The sequence below is a fragment of the Mya arenaria genome, chromosome 12, assembly GCF_026914265.1.
Source record: "Mya arenaria isolate MELC-2E11 chromosome 12, ASM2691426v1".
Taxonomy (NCBI): Eukaryota; Metazoa; Mollusca; class Bivalvia; order Myida; family Myidae; genus Mya; species Mya arenaria.
Window position 1 is genome coordinate 61,420,102 of NC_069133.1, and position 21,447 is coordinate 61,441,548.

The window sequence follows — 21,447 nt, forward strand, 5'->3', positions numbered from 1 at the left end:
AACATTCCCATTGCCATTGCAATCCTCCCCAATGACATTGTTACCTTTTCCATTGCCATTGTTAACATTCCCATTGCCATTGCAATCCTCCCCAATGGCATTGTTACCTTTTCCATTGCCATTGTTAACATTCCCATTGCCATTGACATCCTCCCCAATGGCATTGTTACCCTTTCTATAGCCCCTACGTTTGTCATTGTTAACATTCCCATCGCTGCTGGTTACACTCCAGTCATCGTTGTTACTTATTCCAATCATCGCCGTTATATACACTTTCATCGCCGTTGATACCCCTACCATCGCCGTTGTTTTGCTCCTATATCTAGGGTTAAAATGTTCATACAGTTATATTAGTTTAGATAATAAGAGGATCATTATGAAGTCCGGAGCCCGAAAAATAAATATTACTGAATACATCTAGTACAGTAGGGTGTAGGTTTTAAGTATTGTCATCTGAAAAGTAATTTGCATTTGTATGTTTCTTTTAAGATTTAAATCATGGGAAAATTTATTAAATTTATCTTTTACATAGTTTAAAAATAAATCCAGTCAACTTCTTCTGTCTTAGTAAAATTTGTTTAGTATTTGAAAATCTAGCCGCTATTACTTTTGTAGGACGATTTTGGGTATTAAAAGATTTGTTTAAGAGGGTTTTAGTATTAAATGTCTTAACTTAAATGGTAAATGATCAATTGATATAAAATTAGTTATATTTGGTAATGGTTAACTTTTATTTTAATGATTCTAGAACCTGATACCCCTTTGGTAAAATACTAGACTTATAGTTCTGGGCTCAAATACACGATTCCCCCCCGCACCACTAAGAATAAAATAGTTGTCTTCTGGGAGGGACGTTAAATGGGGTACCCGTGAGACAGTGCTATTGACTGGTGCACATCGAAGAACCAGCCGGGTATCTCTAACCAGGGTTACATTCTGGCTGTGGACTATGCTCCAAAAGCCTAATATGACTAATAATCTTATCGGAGCACTCGTCGAAAGTGCCTTGCCCGAATATGAGTATAAATAGACTGACACACCGTAAATATACGCTGATGAATGAGCATCACGTTTATACATAGGAAAACAATTTTGTTTTTACTGTTTTAATAAGTGGATTCTTAACTAGTGTTAGGGTGTATTAAAGTGGAGCATTGCGCTAATGCTTCTAGTCTTCAAGTTCGGGCAACCTGTGCCTATTGGTAAGCGTGAATCTTCGCGATGCAGGCGGGAAAGCGCCCTTGTAAAATTCCCCGAATGCAATCATACAATAAGGACAGTGGGTTTCACTGATATATTGTGCGATTGGTTTCTGAACATGTGAATACCAGTCCTGTTGAAGGTATAGTATAGGTGTTGTAGTTTTTCCCGTTTGTACGCTTTGTTGATTTGGATAATAAACTTTGATTTTTGAACCATAGTAACTTACAATCATAATTAATCAAGTGTATACTTAATTGTTTGGACATGCCAGCCAGAGAAAAGGTTTTATGTTGGTTTTGGTAACGTGGCCAACTAGCGAATAAACAGATACTCTCCAACACACTATCCGATTTATATTGTAACTAAACTTTTGTGTTTTAAATGAACACCAATGCGCATGTTTGTCTGGCTACTAGTAAATCAAATGTTTGCCTGATTTTGTGTGATGTGCAGAATCTTAAGGTTTGAAAGATATGAAGAGTTCCTACTTTGATTCTTACTGAAAATAAAGTATTCAGGTTTCTTTTCAATCATAATTTGCAGAGATTCATCCCTCCTTGGTCTGACGCACTACCAGATGTGGTTCGAGGAGTCAATGACCTACTGGCTACATACCTTTCGCACCGAGTGTGTGCAGCGCATGGAAAAGGCCGTCGAAATTGACAAAGATGTACGGGTGTTTGTGTATGATCTACTTTTAAATTGTCTGTGTTTCAAAGAAAAAGGTTTAGATAGTATCATGTCTTACGTCTTTTTATGGCGGTGGGTATTGTGTGCAGTTTTTTTCATCTGTGGCAATAATTAAACTTGTACGATATGAAAACATGCTATTTGTATGATAAAGGATTTTTTTTTGTATTTTCCTGAAATTGTATTATTTACAACATTTAGATCCAAGTATCAGTAACTTCACATTATTGACGTGTTGATGTTTGGTCAAAGCTTCCATGCTAAAGTAAGTTTTAGGTGACAAATGTTACCTTTTACGTTTTAATTTTTTCTGTTATTCATACTTATTATCTGCTGTATATGGACGTTTTCCAATCGTACAATATTAACTGCATGGATAAACGCATTACACATAAATATAAAGAACTGAAAAAACAACGTCAATCTTAGCAACCAAATAGTTCCCTTAACAAGTTCATCAATTCGGCTTTAAAATAGTTAACTCTTGTCAACCAATTGACCTAACGCCAACATGTCTTTTCTGGGAATAATCATTTCCTTTCAACAAATGAACAATATAACTTTTTTATAAGCCCTGGACAAGCAAATTGCACAAAGACTGTGGTTGAATAGATTAATTTGTTTATTTGTTTGGAACAAACTTGGTTATTTCCAAAGTTGGACATAGTTACTATGACTTTCAGCATGATGTCAATTGTAATGTAAACAATCATTTAATTTCTTTACAGAGTTTCTAAGGTATAACATGTTATCATATTTTCAGGTTGTTGTTGTGACAAGTCTGGCCAAATACTCGCATTCCTCCGTCGACGTTCTCTCTTGTTTTTCTCAGGTTGGAATATATTAGTATAAATTATGTATGTTACTAATGTGATAAAATTGTACGTATTCGAGTGTGTGTGTGTGTACGTGTGTGCGTGCTTGCGTGCGTGCGTGCGTGCGTGTGACAAACCTGGTAGACTTATTGCAACCCCATCAATATCCTTACGTTTTTGCTTATATAGTGGATATATATCACAATGCTGTTAATAATGTGATTTCATATTAACACAGTTATTTGTCCGACGTCAGGTGTATTGGCCTGAATGCAAAGCTGCTGACTGACTTTAACATATAATTTACTGTTATAACAAGTTTTTTGGTCTATTGAAAGCAATTGGTAACGTTCAATTTATTTTTAATGGTTCTGCTCCTTATCGGAATTGCGCAACTGTGCTTGGCGGGAAATAAATAGACATATAAATGATTTCAATCTTAAGATTTCTTAAAAGTTCAATATAGTCGCAATTTATTTTTCCGGTATTTATACGGTTACTTGTGTTCGAGTGTATTGTTTGATTGCATTGATACTGCATTTTACTTAACATTCTGAAACAAGTCTATTATTTATTACATTAGTATTTAAATCGTTATTTGTTAAATGAGTCAGTTCTTTCATTACAATATGCGGCCAACATTTTCTATAATCAGTTATCGCTTTAAATACGAACTTTTTAAGCTGTGTGAAGTTAGCTAAACATACGACATTGGACATTGGACATTCAAAATCGAATGTTGTGCTGGCACGACATTGGACATTGGACATTCAAAAGTGAAAGTCGTGCTAGCACGACATTGGACATTGGACATTCATAATCGAATGTTGTGCTGGCACGACATTGGACATTGGACATTCAAAAGTGAATGTTGTGCTGGCACGACATTGGACATTGGACATTCAAAAGTGAAAGTCGTGCTAGCACGACATTGGACATTGGACATTCAAAATCGAATGTTGTGCTGGCACGACATTGGACATTGGACATTCAAAAGTGAAAGTCGTGCTAGCACGACATTGGACATTGGACATTCAATATCGAATGTTGTGCTGGCACGACATTGGACATTGGACATTCAAAAGTGAATGTTGTGCTAGCACGACATTGGACATTGGACATTCAAAAGTGAAAGTCGTGCTAGCACGACATTGGACATTGGACATTCAAAATCGAATGTTGTGCTGGCACGACATTGGACATTGGACATTCAAAAGTGAAAGTCGTGCTGGCACGACATTGGACATTTGACATTCAAAATCGAATGTTGTGCTGGCACGACATTGGACATTGGACATTCAAAAGTGAAAGTCGTGCTAGCACGACATTGGACATTGGACATTCAAAATCGAATGTTGTGCTGGCACGACATTGGACATTCAAAAGTGAAAGTCGTGCTAGCACGACATTGGACATTGGACATTCAAAATCGAATGTTGTGCTGGCACGACATTGGACATTGGACATTCAAAAGTGAAAGTCGTGCTAGCAGTTAGCACATTCAAATCAATGTATGACATGTTTTATGAATGAATGTTTTTTTTACCGACTTTAAATTAATTTTGATGGCATGCAATATTCGGTTTTTTTGTTTGTTTGAGATATTGTCTTGAAATTATTTGAAAAGGGTCAGAGATCACAAAGCAATGAACCATTATAAAATTTATTAGCACCAAGAGAGCATTGTCATGACGATTCCATCGAAATATTTGAAACTTAAGCATGATTCAGATATATAAGATGTCACATATGCAGAGAAAGATTCAAATGAATATACTTATGAATGGTCTTGGATTATATGTAGACAAACAGTGATAATGCTTTCAAAATGGCATATTTTTAATAAGCTTAATTGTTTACACACCACTGCTACACATCTAGTACCATTTATAAAGGAAGTGAAGATAATTATATCCACAGTATATAATGACATATGGAAAATATAGACATGCATTGATGATTCCTACAAGTATAAATGTAATCGTCCGTACATCTTTTTTATCTGGTTTTACGTAAACACAAAAAAATATTGTCAATGAGTCGATAAAGTAACCTATTCCTGCCTGTCGACTTGTTTTTTTATCGACTCAGTTAGTCGAACATGCTACGTCGTCTTCATTTGGTAAAGTTTATATGAAATAATTGTGTTCGATAAACCTTTTTGATATTTATAAGTCGACAGAATTACACAAAGCGTTTTATAATCAATCGCATCGACATTAAAGAATTCAAAATGACGTCTTCATCACATACGATATAAGTTCTTATAGGTTTTACAGAATATACAATTTATACATGTAAAATGTGACACCAGAGCCATTGGAAATGGCATCTTGGGCAGAACTGACAATGGTTAAAGGGTTGAAAGGAAACAAAGCGCAAATAATTATATAAACCCAACAAATGTGCACTTCAGTATGTGTTTATCTACAGAGCTTTAGAATAATTATATTACATTAATGAATGTGTCTGCATTTACATGGGAATATGTATGTATATCAATCGAAAGGATTGTTTTAATACAACTCTCAATAACAATGGATGTGACTTAAGGCAACATACACACAGCTAAACTTGTCAATGCATAAACCATTGGCGATAATGCTACATTTTGATGCATGGGGATCCCATATAATTTTGGTATTATTTTAAAGGGTACTCCTGACAGATAATTAATGAGTAAAAATGACCTATGTCCAACAATTATTATTTGTATACTGGTTGTCGTTTCATTATATTTTTTCTCTTAATATTTACCACTTCCAATGGATGCCTAAATAATATTTGGTCACTATGAATAGACAGATATACGTTATTATAAACCATATTTTAAAAAATAAAAGCCAAGTTGAATGTCGTTATTTAACACAATAATTTGAATGAACAAATTAGAATTGCAGCCTTATCACCAGTCCAAGATTTCGGATATATATATTTCTGCCACCTCAGAACAGTAGATTCAAACATTTGTCCATGCGTGAAATTCTTATCTTCCCAACGGGCAAAGATAAACAAGTACCCGTATGGAACTCTTTTTTATTGCCTTCACTTTGCTGCATCCAGAACTATTTAAAGAACGATTTGACTATTAACATAATCTGAATCACTGCGCGAATATCTATGACAACCAGGAATTGTCATATATCTATGCGCACATTATTTTCACTACGCACAAAAAAGTTCCAGCGATAAAATACATTTTTACATTATTTTGTTAAACTGCGGTGAGAGAGAAAAAAATCTACCATAGTCGCTCGTGTAAGATAGGTTCATACCAACCCTCGCACAGGGTGTTCTGCGGAAACAGGTAAACCTCGTTTCCGCAAAAGACCCTACGCTCGGGTTGGGCTGAACCCATCTTACACTCTCGGCCAAGGAAGATACTAATAGGCTACATAATGTGATTCTTGAGAAAAAAAACAAACTTGAATGCTTCTACACTTGACAAAAAATAGCGTGAGACGGTGTCCAAGTGTGCAGGTCGTGTGGACCTAGCTGTCCGACCAGCCCGTCATACCACACGTTTCCAAAGGTTTCTGATTGAAGTACTGCACAATAGTGCGTCTCTCTGTTCATCGTGACTCCTGCAAGTTGATACACGACTTTCATTTTTGAATGTCCAATGTCCAATGTCGTGCCAGCACAACATTCGATTTTGAATGTCCAATGTTCAATGTCGTGCCAGCACAACATTCGGTTATGAATGTCCAATGTCCAATGTCGTGCCGGCACGACAATCGTTTTTGAACGTCCAATGTCCAATGTCGTGCCAGCACAACATTCGATTATGAATGTCCAATGTCCAATGTCGTGCTAGCACGACTTTCACTTTTGAATGTCCAATGTCCAATGTCGTGCCAGCACAATATTCGATTTTGAATGTCCAATGTCCAATGTCGTGCTAGCACGGCTTTCACTTTTGAATGTCTAATGTCCAATGTCGTGCCAGCACAACATTCGATTTTGAATGTCCAATGTCCAATGTCGTGCTAGCACGACTTTCACTTTTGAATGTCCAATGTCCAATGTCGTGCCAGCACAACATTCGATTTTGAATGTCCAATGTCCAATGTCGTGCTAGCACGACTTTCACTTTTGAATGTCCAATGTCACTTTTGAATGTCCAATGTCCAATGTCGTGCCAGCACAACATTCGATTTTGAATGTCCAATGTCGTGCTAGCACGACTTTCACTTTTGAATGTCCAATGTCGTGCCAGCACAACATTCGATTTTGAATGTCCAATGTCCAATGTCGTGCCAGCACAACATTCACTTTTGAATGTCCAATGTCGTGCCAGCACAACATTCGATTTTGAATGTCCAATGTCCAATGTCGTGCTAGCACGACTTTCACTTTTGAATGTCCAATGTCCAATGTCGTGCCAGCACAACATTCGATTTTGAATGTCCAATGTCCAATGTCGTGCTAGCACGACTTTCACTTTTGAATGTCCAATGTCCAATGTCGTGCCAGCACAACATTCGATTTTGAATGTCCAATGTCGTGCTAGCACGACTTTCACTTTTGAATGTCCAATGTCGTGCCAGCACAACATTCGATTTTGAATGTCCAATGTCCAATGTCGTGCCAGCACAACATTCGATTTTGAATGTCCATTGTCCAATGTCGTGCCAGCACAACATTCGATTTTGAATGTCCAATGTCGTGCTAGCACAACATTCGATTATGAATGTCCAATGTCCAATGCCGTGCTAGCACGGCTTTCACTTTTGAATGTCTAATGTCCAATGTCGTGCCAGCACAACATTCGATTTTGAATGTCCAATGTCCAATGTCGTGCAAGCACGACTTTCACTTTTGAATGTCCAATGTCCAATGTCGTGCCAGCACAACATTCGATTTTGAATGTCCAATGTCCAATGTCGTGCTAGCACGACTTTCACTTTTGAATGTCCAATGTCCAATGTCGTGCCAGCACAACATTCGATTTTGAATGTCCAATGTCCAATGTCGTGCTAGTACGACTTTCACTTTTGAATGTCCAATGTCCAATGTCGTGCCAGCACAACATTCGATTTTGAATGTCCAATGTCCAATGTCGTGCCAGCACAACATTCGATTTTGAATGTCCAATGTCCAATGTCGTATGTTTAGCTAACTTCACACAGCTAACTATTTATGTGTTATATTCACAGTCTTCTGCTTGCCCATTGGTAGTGTTCAGCGTTTGTATCCACTTACAGCGGCATTTGGTGTATATTTGCCTATTTCAATGAAGAAGCGACTCACTCTGGGTTCGACGGCTGTGCATGCGATTTCACGAGTTCCTTATAATGCAGCACCGTAGCTAATGGAAAGCGACACAACTGTGTCATTAAGTTTGGTGTTCACGTCATAAGACTCCCATGACTTTAAATATCGAAATTATTAGTCCGTGGGCTCGTGTTGCTGTCTGGTAATGACATATTAGTTTATTATGATTTGAAGCCTTAATTGTTATTTTCTAGGTGATAGGAGAATGGATGAACATAGGTATCCATGAACCAGACTGTGCCTTGATGGGGATGATTAATATCACTGATGTAAGTATAGCGGCTTAAACTATACATTTTGAATTTTGAAGTAAAATATCAGAGATAAAGAAACTGCGCTATGCTGTTGCTACTAGATATAAATAACTAGTACGTTATTGCTGTTTTAAAGAGAAAAATAACTGTTACGTATAACCGTTGGTCTCGTTAGTTTGCAACGGAGTCAAACAAAACCTTACACTTTCTTTCTTAACTTAAAACAATTTCCGATATGTACGTATATTTTAATTTGGGGCTTATGAACAAAGTAGTACCAAAAGTTCCAGCAAATATGCTTTTGAGGTTGTTGCTCCCAATAACCCTAAATATATGGCTTTCCATAAACTCTTTTGATGTAAATTTGATATATTTGCTTATTCGTCATGTCTATGAGCTGTTTGTTTTTGAAACTTGTTAGCATTTTGTATTGACTTTGGTATTTGTAGATAAATCCTATCTAAGAGTTTCTTTCCAAGTTAGTATACAAAAAACATTGGCTACACCCAAACAAGCCAAAATTGAAGCATGGCATTTTAAATAAAACTTCTCTGCTTCCGGGGACTAAATTTCCCGGATAAAGTGTATTTCAAGGGCAGATGAATGAGTAATCGGGAAGGGCAATTGGAAAGCAGAAGTAAATATCTAACAAGAAACAATTCCTAGGAATTGTTTTTCACTTTATGAATATATTCTGTATACATGTATGAATATATTCTGCTGCTATCATATTTAAAATTAATTATTTTCAGATAATCTCTGATTGTGCGAGACAGTATGCTGAAAAGATTCAATTAATCATTGAGAGGAACTGTTACTTTGACAACATCCCCAAAGCTGAATTTAATATCAATGACAAGGTAAGATTATGTTAATGAGTTTTACTTGTAGTTGCAATTCTTACAAAAGTAAGTCATTGAATTGGAAAAGCATATTTTAATTATACGGGAATGGGTCTTTGGTTTAAGGTGTCTGCGTCTCACCTAAAGGATGTAGGTTGAGCCCTCCAGGAGCATCATGTCGGCACCTGGAAAAGACTACCAGAACTTGTTTCTAAATATACCAAGGGAAATGACTTGTGTGTGATTTATATATATCTTTCAAATATAATTTAAATTAATAACTATAAAAGAATCCTTACTCATTCCGTATTGGAATCTTACTCTTCATTATATTACCTCCTATTCTGTTTTTATGTTCATGGTACAAGTGATTTTATAATTACTCTATCTGTCATAAAAACACGTTTTACACAGTTTCAATGCCAAGTTTCTACCTTTTGAAATGAAAACTTTTGATTTATCTTTTTTGTCATCTTTTTAGTTGTGCATAACCTTGAACAACATCGATCATGTAAGGCTGTACCTATCAGAACTCCCAGAGCTGCTAGCCTGGGACACCGTGATCATGAGGATTTCCACGCACCACAACAATGCCGCTGTCGGCAAGCAGGCACTCGGCACCCTTCAACGGCTCATCGATACTACAAATGACGAGATTTCGTCGAAATGTAAAAGTCTGCTACGACAGATCTGTGAAAAGATGAAGGTTGGGATTGATCGATTCATAGAACTTTTCATGAGGAAAAACTCGGTACGTGTGTGTTATGTATAAAATGTAGTGTTTGAATATAAGTGGCACGGTTAACACACGTAATGCAAAGAAGAACGCTACACTGTTCCTAGTTGACATCTTTTTCATGGTCCACTGGATTTGAGCTCTTTTTGATAACATCTCAAGAGCTATTCTTTGGGGGGAAATACCGGGGAAAACACGGAACAGTTGTTCAAACTGATACAATACTTATACCAAAATATCATGTACTGTATTTCTGATGACAATAATAAATTATCCATGTTTGTTAAATGTAGCATAGGTGTCAGGCAAGGTGAAAACCTCTTACCTGTATTATTCTCACTATTTCAAACGACAGCAAAACATGGTAGCTAAAGGTAGTAATGGGATTAAACTTTATATAGAATATGCATACATGTATAAGTATTGTACCTTATATACTGCTTTGTGTATGCATTGCTCATGTTGCAGCATAAAGTGGCCTGAGAGATTCAATTAATGTACTGAATTTGACATGTTAATGAAATATTTTGAGTTGTCATTACTTTACCCATTAAACTTTTGAAAATATTAAAAACCTTATAAATGACAAACAAATGGACGTGGGTTTAATTTTAAATAACTTGCTTTGTAAAACAAACTTGATAACAACCAAGGTTGACATAATGCTTTTTTAGAGTCGTAAATTTATGTCCTCTTTACTTAACAGACAACAGACAATTTGCAGTCTTTGGACAATTTGTTGTGCTACATTTCCGCCAATCTGCAGACCCTCGAAGACCAGCTTATGCCCAATATGTTCCAGTACATTATCGAGCAACTGTGGTCGGTCGTAGTGTCTTCATTCTGTGCTCAGATACAACCTGGGGTGAGTGTATGTCATGTATAAGCACTTGCTGGTCTACATTGTCATCAATTTGCAGACCCTCGATGAGAAGCTTATTCACAAACTGTTCCCTTAGATGATCGAGCAGCCACGTTGTTGTGTCCTCACTGCTGTCAATAGGGTCATGTATGAGGTTATTTTCATGCGAAAAGTTAAGGCATCTAACAACCTCTTGTACCAATACTTTTCGCAAGAGACGAATCACAACTCATCAAGGGAAATAAAAGCAATACTAAATGTTACAAACAACAGTAGAAAATCTCAACAATTAATACTCTGGCGAGTATACTTCAGGAGAGTTTTCAGGCATTGCAATATTACATTTCACAAACGAAGGCTTCCCCGTAGCATAACGCGTATACTAGCGAACACCATGAAATGGTGAAACAACTCCAAAGTACTTCATAAAAGAATTGGCAAAATAAGTCAGATAACATGCTTTTGTTTAATCGACTGGCATAAGTATGTACGTCCATTGGTTCGCAATATTGAATCAAATCCAGGCATTAAGGTGGGCTGTGGCTTACTGTAGCGCCTTACATCAGCAAAAGTTGTAACTAGATGATACCCGTGACGTCTGGCACCAGATATGGTGGATTAAAATACTCTACTGACATGTATGCCTCATCAGGAGTACAAATAACACCCTGGCTTTCAAGTTTGTAAACTTTTTGCTGCATATCTACAAGTCAATCAATAAACACGCCTACTTAATTCAGCTCCAAAACTTATCGATGGTGCAAAGAAAATGAACTGTCGACAGTTCATGGTGCAACCGTCTTGTTTACCGTTTGGGCAAATTGAATTAAGGTTTAGAATGAAGGAGGAACGCGATAACTTGAACTTCGTCAAGAAGGCTCTCAAATGCCAAAAAAATAGTTCAGGTTAAGTAAAAGCTTAAATTTTTGAACGTCACTGAGTTGCATACTTACTTTAGTTGCTTGAAAATTTAAGGCAGGCGTTGATCAATTAGACGGAACTATGGTTTGTGGATGTGTATGTTGTTATTAGGTGACTCTTTTTTTGCCCTGTGTCATTGAACGGGGTTTATGTTTCGACTGTTTGACTTGTTCCTGAAGTTTTTTTCACATAAATATGGTATACCCTTACACGGATCAGTAGATCCGTTTGCACTCAGAGACAAAATACACCGTAAATTTTGCCGCTATGATTTAATGTTATTTTTTTTTATTCAAGCCCATTGTGCCCATTGTGCATGAATTTGGTTATCCAACAAGCTGTGATTCAGCGTCCGTGAACCGTTGAAAACTGTCACATATCTGCACTTAAGCGAGGTTTTAAATGTCCTTGGTGATAGCCCGGTTGGTGCGGAGTCATTCACACCGCTGCCAACATGCCAGTAAAACGGAGGCGATGGAGTTGCGGGAGGGAAAATAACAACTTGACAAACAAGGGAGATAAAAGCAATCAGAATTGCGACATTCAACGATAGAAGCACCAAACAATCACTTCTAGTGGATCGTATTTGATATTTTAATTTGTTTTTTTTTAACATGAAAAACACTGAAAATACATTTTGCATGGTACTGAAATATTAAATAATAAATAAACGCATTTTCATACATTGTTTGTTTTCAGAATCATCCCGAATACTACCTGCAGATGAAGTTGGTATGAGATTGTTTACATTAAACAATATTTAAAGTCCGTTTGAATTCGTTTACAATCATAAAATATAATTTTTGTAACGTCACTTACATTACAAAATTGATACTGACATATTTTTTTAAAATATTTCTTAATGTATTCAAGATTCTTAGAATTATCATTTAAGTTTAAGTTTAATGAACATTATACAGTTTATGGATATTAATTAAGCTCTTTTTCAAATAAACAGCAGCTCGTATAAACTGTGATGAATCACGCCGTCTGTTAAACATCGTTAATATACATTTTGAGCTTTTTTATGTTAAGGTAGTGTTGTGAATAGGTGTCTCCCTCCATCACACGAAGTCACGGTTTCGATCCATATCTGGTGCACATCTCGCATGTTGTCTCAAAATGAACACCAGCTTTAGTTTTTACCCTTGAAACGGATTCAATCATGATTTTATAAGCGCTCAGCATTCTCTAAAATCAAGCTAACCTTATTTTTGTATGTGCTAACATTTTGCATTTGCAGCACTTGCGATCTATGATGTCATGTTTAGGACGCTGTGGTCTAGATGATCATCAGCTGCTCAATCCAGAGTGCCAGGCTCTACAAGATATACTGGATAGCAACGCCAAACACTCGGACACACTCATGCTTGAATACTATGAGGGTCTATCTTCTGATGTAGTGAGTTGAATTTTGATTTTGGAGGGCCACAGAATATGTGTGTTGTTACAGTTGCTATTCTTAAAACGGATACTTATTATATTTCGACACAAATTCTTGATTTGTTTTTATATAAACACTGAAGGTGTGCTTACAAAGGAGCATTCCAGTGTTGGTATTGAAAAGGTGAAAGAACAGTGAAATTAACCATTTTGTTCTTGAACCGTTTAGTTCATCAGTAAAAATCAGATGGGAAACTCAAGATTGTATTATGCGCGCCCACTTATGGGGCTGGAGGGGTATATAAATCCGTGCGATCGTCCTAGATTCCGTCCTTAAGTCTTATACGAACCTGTGTCATTCAAACTACAAAATTATTTGACCTAACGTCTTGAAACCTTAGGGGAATGTTGTTGAGATTATGATTTCGTTTCCCGCTGCAAGTAGAACAATCAGAGTTATAACCCTTGAATTACCAAGAAATGACATTTCTGAACTAATGGCGATCAAAACTCCTAGACCTTTTCAACCAGAGTGATGGACTTTGGGGGAATGTTGTTAAGGTGGTGAAGTTGTTCACATGGGGTTTTGTTTTGCCACTGCTCATCTAGAATTATGGCCCTTGAATGAGCAAAGATTTGATGTTATTATGTTGGGGAACTTATTCTCTGGATGCACATTTTTGGAGTATGGACACAATTATTGCTCTTGCTTCTATGACAAGCATGACATGTGGCGAAATCCGTGTCCTCAGGACACATTTCTAGTTTTGTTTGTTTATATTTGAAAATCTCTTTTTAATATTCAGATGACCCCCACAGTCAACTGCGGATATCTGTCATACACGGCATCATACGTAGAGGAGACCAGAGAGAGTATTTCCATTATCGTGACGGGTAAGAGAAACAACTTACAGTATTTTTATTATTATAGTTTATACAACCTTAAGCTAACTGCTCGTAACAGTTTCTTTTGATAAGAAAATCAAGTAATAGATTAGTCTGATCATCAGTAGTGTATTGTGAGCTGGATTCGCCCTTCTTGAGATGTACCTCAAAAAAGGGCGCAAACAGGGCGTCAATGTGATATCTACAGTTTCCGGTTTCTCATCTGTAAAAGGAAGGATCACCACGCATTCGGTTCACCCCTTCTAAACTTAATACCAATCTGCCATCTTTAAATTAGTTTAGTTACAGAACCACTCGAGTGTGTCAATTTTAACGTGTTCTGCAACAGTTAGGAATCCCATTTATTTTTTTACTAATATTTGAACTAGCCCGCAGTATTTTTCATAGGCTCGTCCATCTCATTTGGACGGCGAAAGAGAACTTAAATATTTTAAGATCACACACTAATTAAATGTGTGTTCAATTGATATTTATTTCTTAAACGCCATATTTTCCACAGTTAAATAACGTTTCCGTAAGTTTGGATTCTCTAACCTCTGGATGACATATGACACAAATGTGTTTTTCATTCACAGTGTTTCAGTGCAGCAATTTACCGGGCTTAAACCCAACCGGATACAGTGACCCCTATGTAGAGGTCAGCCTTCAGCCCCAGAAACTGTTCCGATTGTCCCGCCCGCAGAGAACACATGTAATCAAGCAAAGCCTCAACCCAGTCTTCAATGTCAACTTCCAGTTGTAAGTTTAACCATATTTTATTTAACATATATATCAAACATCAGACTGCAACATTATATATATATATATATATATAATATATATATATATATATATATATATATATATATATATATATATATATATATATATATATATATATATATATATATATATATATATATATATATATATATATATATATATATTATACAATTACATATATACATATATTGAAACGAATTAAAATGAAAGGATAGCTTTTGAGTTTGAATGTTTCTTTAACTAAAATTCCAGTCGTAAGTCGAGCTTTAAAAAACATTCAGTCATCTTTGTGAAATGTTTTCAAAAAATTAAATGTTTTGAATATTTTCAATCTTCAATTTTGCCTACAAAACAACAAAATACAAACAATAATGACCTTTATCACCCCCCCCCCCCCCCCAACATAAATGACGCAACGCCATTGGTCCAGGCTGTCACGCGGTGACCCCATATTTTTCCATATTGGGTCACAAAATTCATATCGTACCAAAGGGGCGTCTTTTTTCCGATTCAGATGAATATTCCGATGAATAAATGAAACATTTAAACATGTAAACAAGTTGTCGACGTGATATATACGTTACGGGGTTAGTAGGTGACCCGATATGGGATATACGGGGTGCAGGAAAGCATATTCGGGGGTCGAGGTTCGTTCGAGCTTCGCTTTCACCCGACAGTGTTTCCTTTGCCCCGTATATCTCATATCGGGTCACATACTAACCCCGTAACTTGCAATGCTTCGTACTTTTAATTGCTATGTTATGTGAATAGTTACTTCGTTTCACAGCAATTGCCCATAAATCAAATATAAAGCATGCAAGTATATGAAGAGATTTTGCAATGGAAATTGAACTTCTATTTAAATAATTGAGATGCCGCATTTATCCGCTAGTAACACGTATGTTTAACTAAACTGGTCATTACATTATTTTCCAGTCCAAATGTATCGAAGGAAGTATTGAAGCAGCCGGGCAATTGTATCCTTCTGTCTGTGTTCGACCACGACTATATTGGGCGGGACGATTTTGTGGGCGAGGTGGTTGTCCATCTGCCCACTGTGATCAAGATGGGGATGGATGAGTCAATGGATATTATGCCTGTTGTCATTATGCCTTTGAAGCGACCGACAAAGCCGACCAGTGGGCCCTATGAGGTACGTCAGGCTAAGTACCGTGGTAAGCCGACCAGTGGGCCCTATGAGGTACGTCAGGCTAAGTACCGTGGTAAGCCGACCAGTGGGCCCTATGTGGTACGTCTGGCTTAGTACAGTGGTAGCTCAATTTTGAAACCACCACACAAACATTTCGTTTTGTTGGTGTATCTTCGAATTGATGTCTTTGTAATCGGATTAACCGCACCGATAGTTTTCCAATTTGAAAAACCAGCCCCGGCCGCCCCAAGAAATGAAGCTTAAAAAAAGAGTTTATGCAGGTAATTTTCATACACCTGCCTTAAGTTTTTCGAAAATTACAAGTATTTTGTGATTTGTATTCTAAAATAACGAAATCCTTAATTCAATTATAGTTACATGAACTGTGAAATAAAACAATTATATTTAAGGTACAAAGTAGTCTTTATCATTCAACTTGATAACAGATCGATAGGAACCCCAAACCCTGCAACCCATACAAATCTTCCGGTTGTGTTGGGGGGGGGGGGGTGCGCATGTCTAAAGTTATGAATTTTACAACAACAACATATACTTTAGCTTCAGTGTGTTGGCAATATCGACAAATACATGCCTCTGGCCAAACACATACATATATACGCAGGTGACAACAGAGTGGAATAGCACGTATGCCATGAATTTGAAGTGCACATTAACGACTGTCTAGGCCAATTCGACTGTTTATAATTTTGATTAAGTTTAACATTCTGCTATCACCTTTACTCGCAATAAAGTATGTCACTACGGTGAGATTGTTGGGTTCAGGAAAGTGAAGCAGTTGCACTGGAATATGGGCATTTACCCAACACTAGAACTTACTGAAAGGAGATAGTATGTTGTGTACAATTATGTCCAGTTCGGGTATGAAATCATGCTATGGAGTTTGGTTTGGCCTATATACCGATCCAGCTTTTGGATATGGCTTCTGCAAATTTCGAAACATTTCAAAACATTTTTTGAATGTTTTGTTATGATTTTATTGGAATGAACACAAGATAATGCAGAAATTCCTACGCAAAATCTATTTAATGTGGTGAAATCAAGAACCCTCCGCTTAATAAACAACCTGATACATATTGTTTTACTTTTTTTTAAATTTCAGATCCTGAGTTTGCGGAAGTGGGATAAGGAAGCGGAAAAGTTTATTACGCGGAGAAACCGGGTTGTCTTCCGTCAGAATCAACGGACCGACAGCGTGCAATACGGCGGAGGAATCTTTTCCAGGGTGTTCTCATTATTGAAAGACTAAAAAGCTTCCAGGAACATGAAAAATATGTACTCTTGTATTATATCTGTAGCAAGGTGCATATTTCAGTATTTTATTAGTTTGTGTGTTTGGTATGGTTCTATATCGTATATCGTTTTGTATTGTTTGTGTATCGTCGTGTTTAGTGTTGTGCTACGTGGTTATTGTCCTCTGTGCGTTACTGTCCGTCTATGTCCGTCAATGTCCGTCTATGTCCGAGTGCGTCAGAGCGTGAATACTGGTTATGCGAGTTTGTCTAAATTTATAGAGTGATTGATTGGTTCATAATGCCTTTTCCCCTTTTTCCCGCTTCATTGCACACGCCCTTATTTATATATACACATATATCATTCTGTTCTGAATCATCATCGACGCAAGTCAAGATTTCAATTGTAACAGTTGTTACTATTTATTTAATATTCGCTCTTATCATTGAGCTGAAATATTCATTCATATTTAATTATTATTTAGACGTGCCTGGTAAGTTTATTGCTCATAGTTCTTAGAATGTTTTATGTATTTAACCGCGAAGTCTCCCTTGATATATTTACCGATCACTGTCCATTGTCTTTGTATTTGGTGTTATTAATAATATGATTATGTTAGCATATACTTTTATATGTTTTATTATATGTTTTAGGTTTCGTTCGACTACGTATAAATAAATATTCGAACTCCGAAGTTGAGTGGTTTTGTCTTAGTACACCCACGCTACATATCTGACGGGCATTAAATTGTGCAAAAAAACAACAACTATCACGCGTTTGTGGTAATTACGGTCGATATAATAATGACATTATATCTATCTGTATGCTTTTTATATATAATAAATGTTAACATCATGATCACGTCAAGCTCACAACATCTCTCTCATCATTGCTAACATCGTTGCAGACAACATTGCTAACGTAATGCTAACATCATGCTCACATCATCCCTACCGCCAATGCTAACATCATTGCACACGACATTACTAACATTATAGTTAACATCATTGCTAAAATATTGCTCACAGCATTGCTAACATCATGCTCACTTCATCTCTCTCATCATTGCTAACATCTTTGCTCACACCATTGCTAACATCGTTGTTCTCATCATTGCTAACATCTTCCTCACATTATTTCTCACAGCATTGCTAACATCATGCTCACTTCATCTCTCTCACCATTGCTGACATCATTGCTAACATCGTTGTTCTCATCATTGCTAACATCTTCCTCACATTATCTCTCTCACCATTGCTGACATCTTTGCTCACATCATTGCTAACATCGTTGTTATCATCATTGCTAACATCTTGCACACATTATCTCTCATATCTTTTGAAAAACAATAAAATAGTTTCATTGCTTACATCTTTGCTCATATCATTGCTAACATCCTCGTTAACATCATTCACAGGTATTTTAAATATTGGATTGTAATGTGCTGTCTTGTTATAAAGATATATTGAATATTGGAGTGTTATCTTCTGACTTGTTATAAAGGTATTTTGAAAATTGGATTGTAATGTTCTGACTTGTTATAAAGGTATTTTGAATATTTTACAGTTTTGTACCACCTTGTTACGAAGATAATTTTAATATTTGTGTTGTTTTGTTCCGTAATAAAATACCGGCTTTGATATTGGTTGTTCATCGTTTATTGTGCCTACATAGTAATAACTAATACGTATTGGGTAAAGGTTGTTAGTTTCTACTTACAAAAATATATGGTTCGATGCGAAACAGTCGTATAACCATTTATTTTTTTAAGTACATACTATTATCTTTATTCGGCCTTTAATTAAGCCGTCTGACTTCCTGACTTCACACTGACTTCATGTGAAATTCACAGAAATGAACTGAAGACAATTAAGATTTTCATTGGTCATTATAAACTTAAACTAGAAATCCCATTGGTCTTTGAAAAATAAGACACATAAAATGAAGGAGTATCGGTAACTAGATTTTTAGATCCCTAATTGTTTAAAAAGTGAAAAAAATTATTTCCCCGCGAATGATTATTCAAATAAGCACAACGAGTAAAAGAGTCTTCTCGTTAGTGGTCTACGATTTGTAATGGTTTAAGGATGTTGACTGCTGATTGACTGAAATAAATCAATTGGCCAGTTTGAAGTTAACTGCCTTCTCCTTGGCCAAAACAATATGCTGACCACTAAGTATGGATGTATATAGTATATAAACTGTTGATCTGGGTCGGTCCGTGGCCTAGTGGTTAAGGATCCGCCTACGGAGCGGGAGGTAGTGGGTTCGATCCCGGGCCGCGTCATACCAAAAGACGTTAAAAGGTGGTACAAGTAGCTCCCTTGTCTGGCGCTCGGCATTTATGGAAAAGTGGTGTACTCAGTACTGGTTCAACCCAGGAAAGTTGTATCCCGTGTATTGGTGCTTTACACCGAGCACGTTAAAAAACCAAGAGGTCTCTTCGCAAAGAGCTAGGGTATCGCACCCGGATTTCTTGTATCTCAGTCTGTTTCTTCAAGTCATGTCTGGATTTTACAGCGAATTGCTGTCACTTCTATCCCATTTCACTTATCGCATTTAAACACAATTTAAGTCGTGATGGCGTCACGGCGGGGTCAAGCCATAATGCAGCCAATGGGCGCGGACAGACCTTGATAAACTCAAATAAACAAACGGTCTATACGATATACGCTTCCGTTATAAGGTTTACAGAAGAAGTTTCTGTCAATGGATATTCGAACAGTTTAAATATGAAGAATGTCTGACAACCGTTTGTATATATTTAACCAATGAATAACTGGCTTTATTTTGATCATTTGGAATTTCTCCGCCATTTTCCATCGCAAACACTCGGATGTTCATGGTTTACAATGTCAGAAATCTTTACACTACGCTGCAAATAGATCGCGTACTTATTTAAATTAAGCAGTTAAACTCAATGACTTTACTCTTGGGAATCTTAACTATTTATGCACAAATACAATTCACTAACTATCAATTTAAACTTAGATACACAAACTACACGTTTAAACACAACAAATAATTAATAATATTATCTTAATTTTTTTAAAGTACTTCTACTGATGTAGGTCCGAGGTTGATTTCGATGGGAAATGTCCGGGTAGTTCCGAATGCATTTTGATACCAGTGAATGCAGAATGTGATACATGTATACAGGAAGGTAAGCAGACAGTGAATTGTGCTTATCTGAAAACGGTAAACTCACATTTTGAATAAATTAGTCTTTACCAATAAGCGATTGGTATTCAAACACTACTGTAGCTCCCGACGAAAGGAAACACATGGGTTTGCTTGATACGACCAAGTCTACGCAGCGTTTATGACTCTTACAAAATAATTCAAAGAATATTATAATTTATTTCAGATGATAAAAATACGTTAATATGTGCCAAGTTAAGAATTACACCATGAAAAACGTTAGAAGTGTGTACGTTGACATAACATAACGAAATATTTCCCGAGTCTGCACGTTGACATTTCTACAGTACCACTTATTTTGACTTTTCTTTTAAAATCAAGAAATTAGTAGCTTCTAAGTATAGTAAAAGCTTCTTTTACATCGAGAAGGCCACTACAAAACACTTGCATTAAATATTTACAGTATTTTGGGGGCGTTTTCATAACAAATTGGTAAAAAACGTGTGTACGTTGGCATCCCGTGTTTGGAAAATATTGTTTGAATGTTGTCAAAAAATAAAACGTTCTGAAAGACAATACCCACATTTTCGGAAAACTTATGAATTGGTGCAGTCGGTAGGCTAGACCAGAATTTGAGAGAGAGTTATCAGGTAGAAATATGCAAATAACTTACCTGATTTGCGCTCCTTTGCCCTACTACCTGTGTGTTCGTTACCATTTGTGTGTCACGTGACGAATTTTTCCCACACTAATCAAATATTACCAATGATTCATAAGAATGGATTCGCAAATCACCTCGAGACAAAAACACACCATTTGACACTGATGACAGATTGAAACGTGTTTATTTCAAATTGGTGAACATTTTCCTATAGCCTTATTTTTTTAAGGGTCAATAGTTTATTCCTTCAGTGGTTGCTACATTGTACTACCGTGGGAATCCATCTCGCAAAGCATTTGCTGTGCGAAGGCTACCCAATCGTCCCGTAAGGTCACCGTTCCCAATGCGCGGTCTATACGTTCAGACGATGTTAACACTGTTCTGTCCGCCACTGGGTAACTTCAAGTTGGAGCGAGAATACGTGAACATTGACGACGTCGTCGTGTAACTAGCCAGTACCCGGAGCCTGGCTCCTAACTCTGCCACAACAGCACAATTCTGGAGGTGATTTCGTGTTTAGCGGACCACGCTCTTAGTGTTGGTGGTCTATGTCGATCTGACAAACAAACGGGGATTCGGGCCATTTGTGTTCA

At 36.8% G+C, this 21,447-nt stretch overlaps 1 protein-coding gene across 1 annotated transcript in view; it reads left to right on the top strand.

Moving 5' to 3' along the window:
• Nucleotides 1-17,068, top strand: part of LOC128210862 (protein unc-13 homolog D-like) — a 36,637-nt gene extending 19,569 nt beyond the window's left edge. Inside the window, exons 16-26 of the mRNA XM_052915215.1 lie at nucleotides 1,747-1,873; nucleotides 2,657-2,725; nucleotides 8,180-8,254; nucleotides 8,992-9,099; nucleotides 9,563-9,838; nucleotides 10,524-10,682; nucleotides 12,844-13,002; nucleotides 13,790-13,877; nucleotides 14,465-14,627; nucleotides 15,588-15,900; nucleotides 16,922-17,068. Of these exons, the coding sequence (XP_052771175.1) occupies nucleotides 1,747-1,873; nucleotides 2,657-2,725; nucleotides 8,180-8,254; nucleotides 8,992-9,099; nucleotides 9,563-9,838; nucleotides 10,524-10,682; nucleotides 12,844-13,002; nucleotides 13,790-13,877; nucleotides 14,465-14,627; nucleotides 15,588-15,900; nucleotides 16,922-17,068 (1,684 nt within the window). The remainder of the gene's footprint in view (nucleotides 1-1,746; nucleotides 1,874-2,656; nucleotides 2,726-8,179; nucleotides 8,255-8,991; nucleotides 9,100-9,562; nucleotides 9,839-10,523; nucleotides 10,683-12,843; nucleotides 13,003-13,789; nucleotides 13,878-14,464; nucleotides 14,628-15,587; nucleotides 15,901-16,921) is intronic.
• Nucleotides 17,069-21,447: the final 4,379 nt, after the last annotated feature.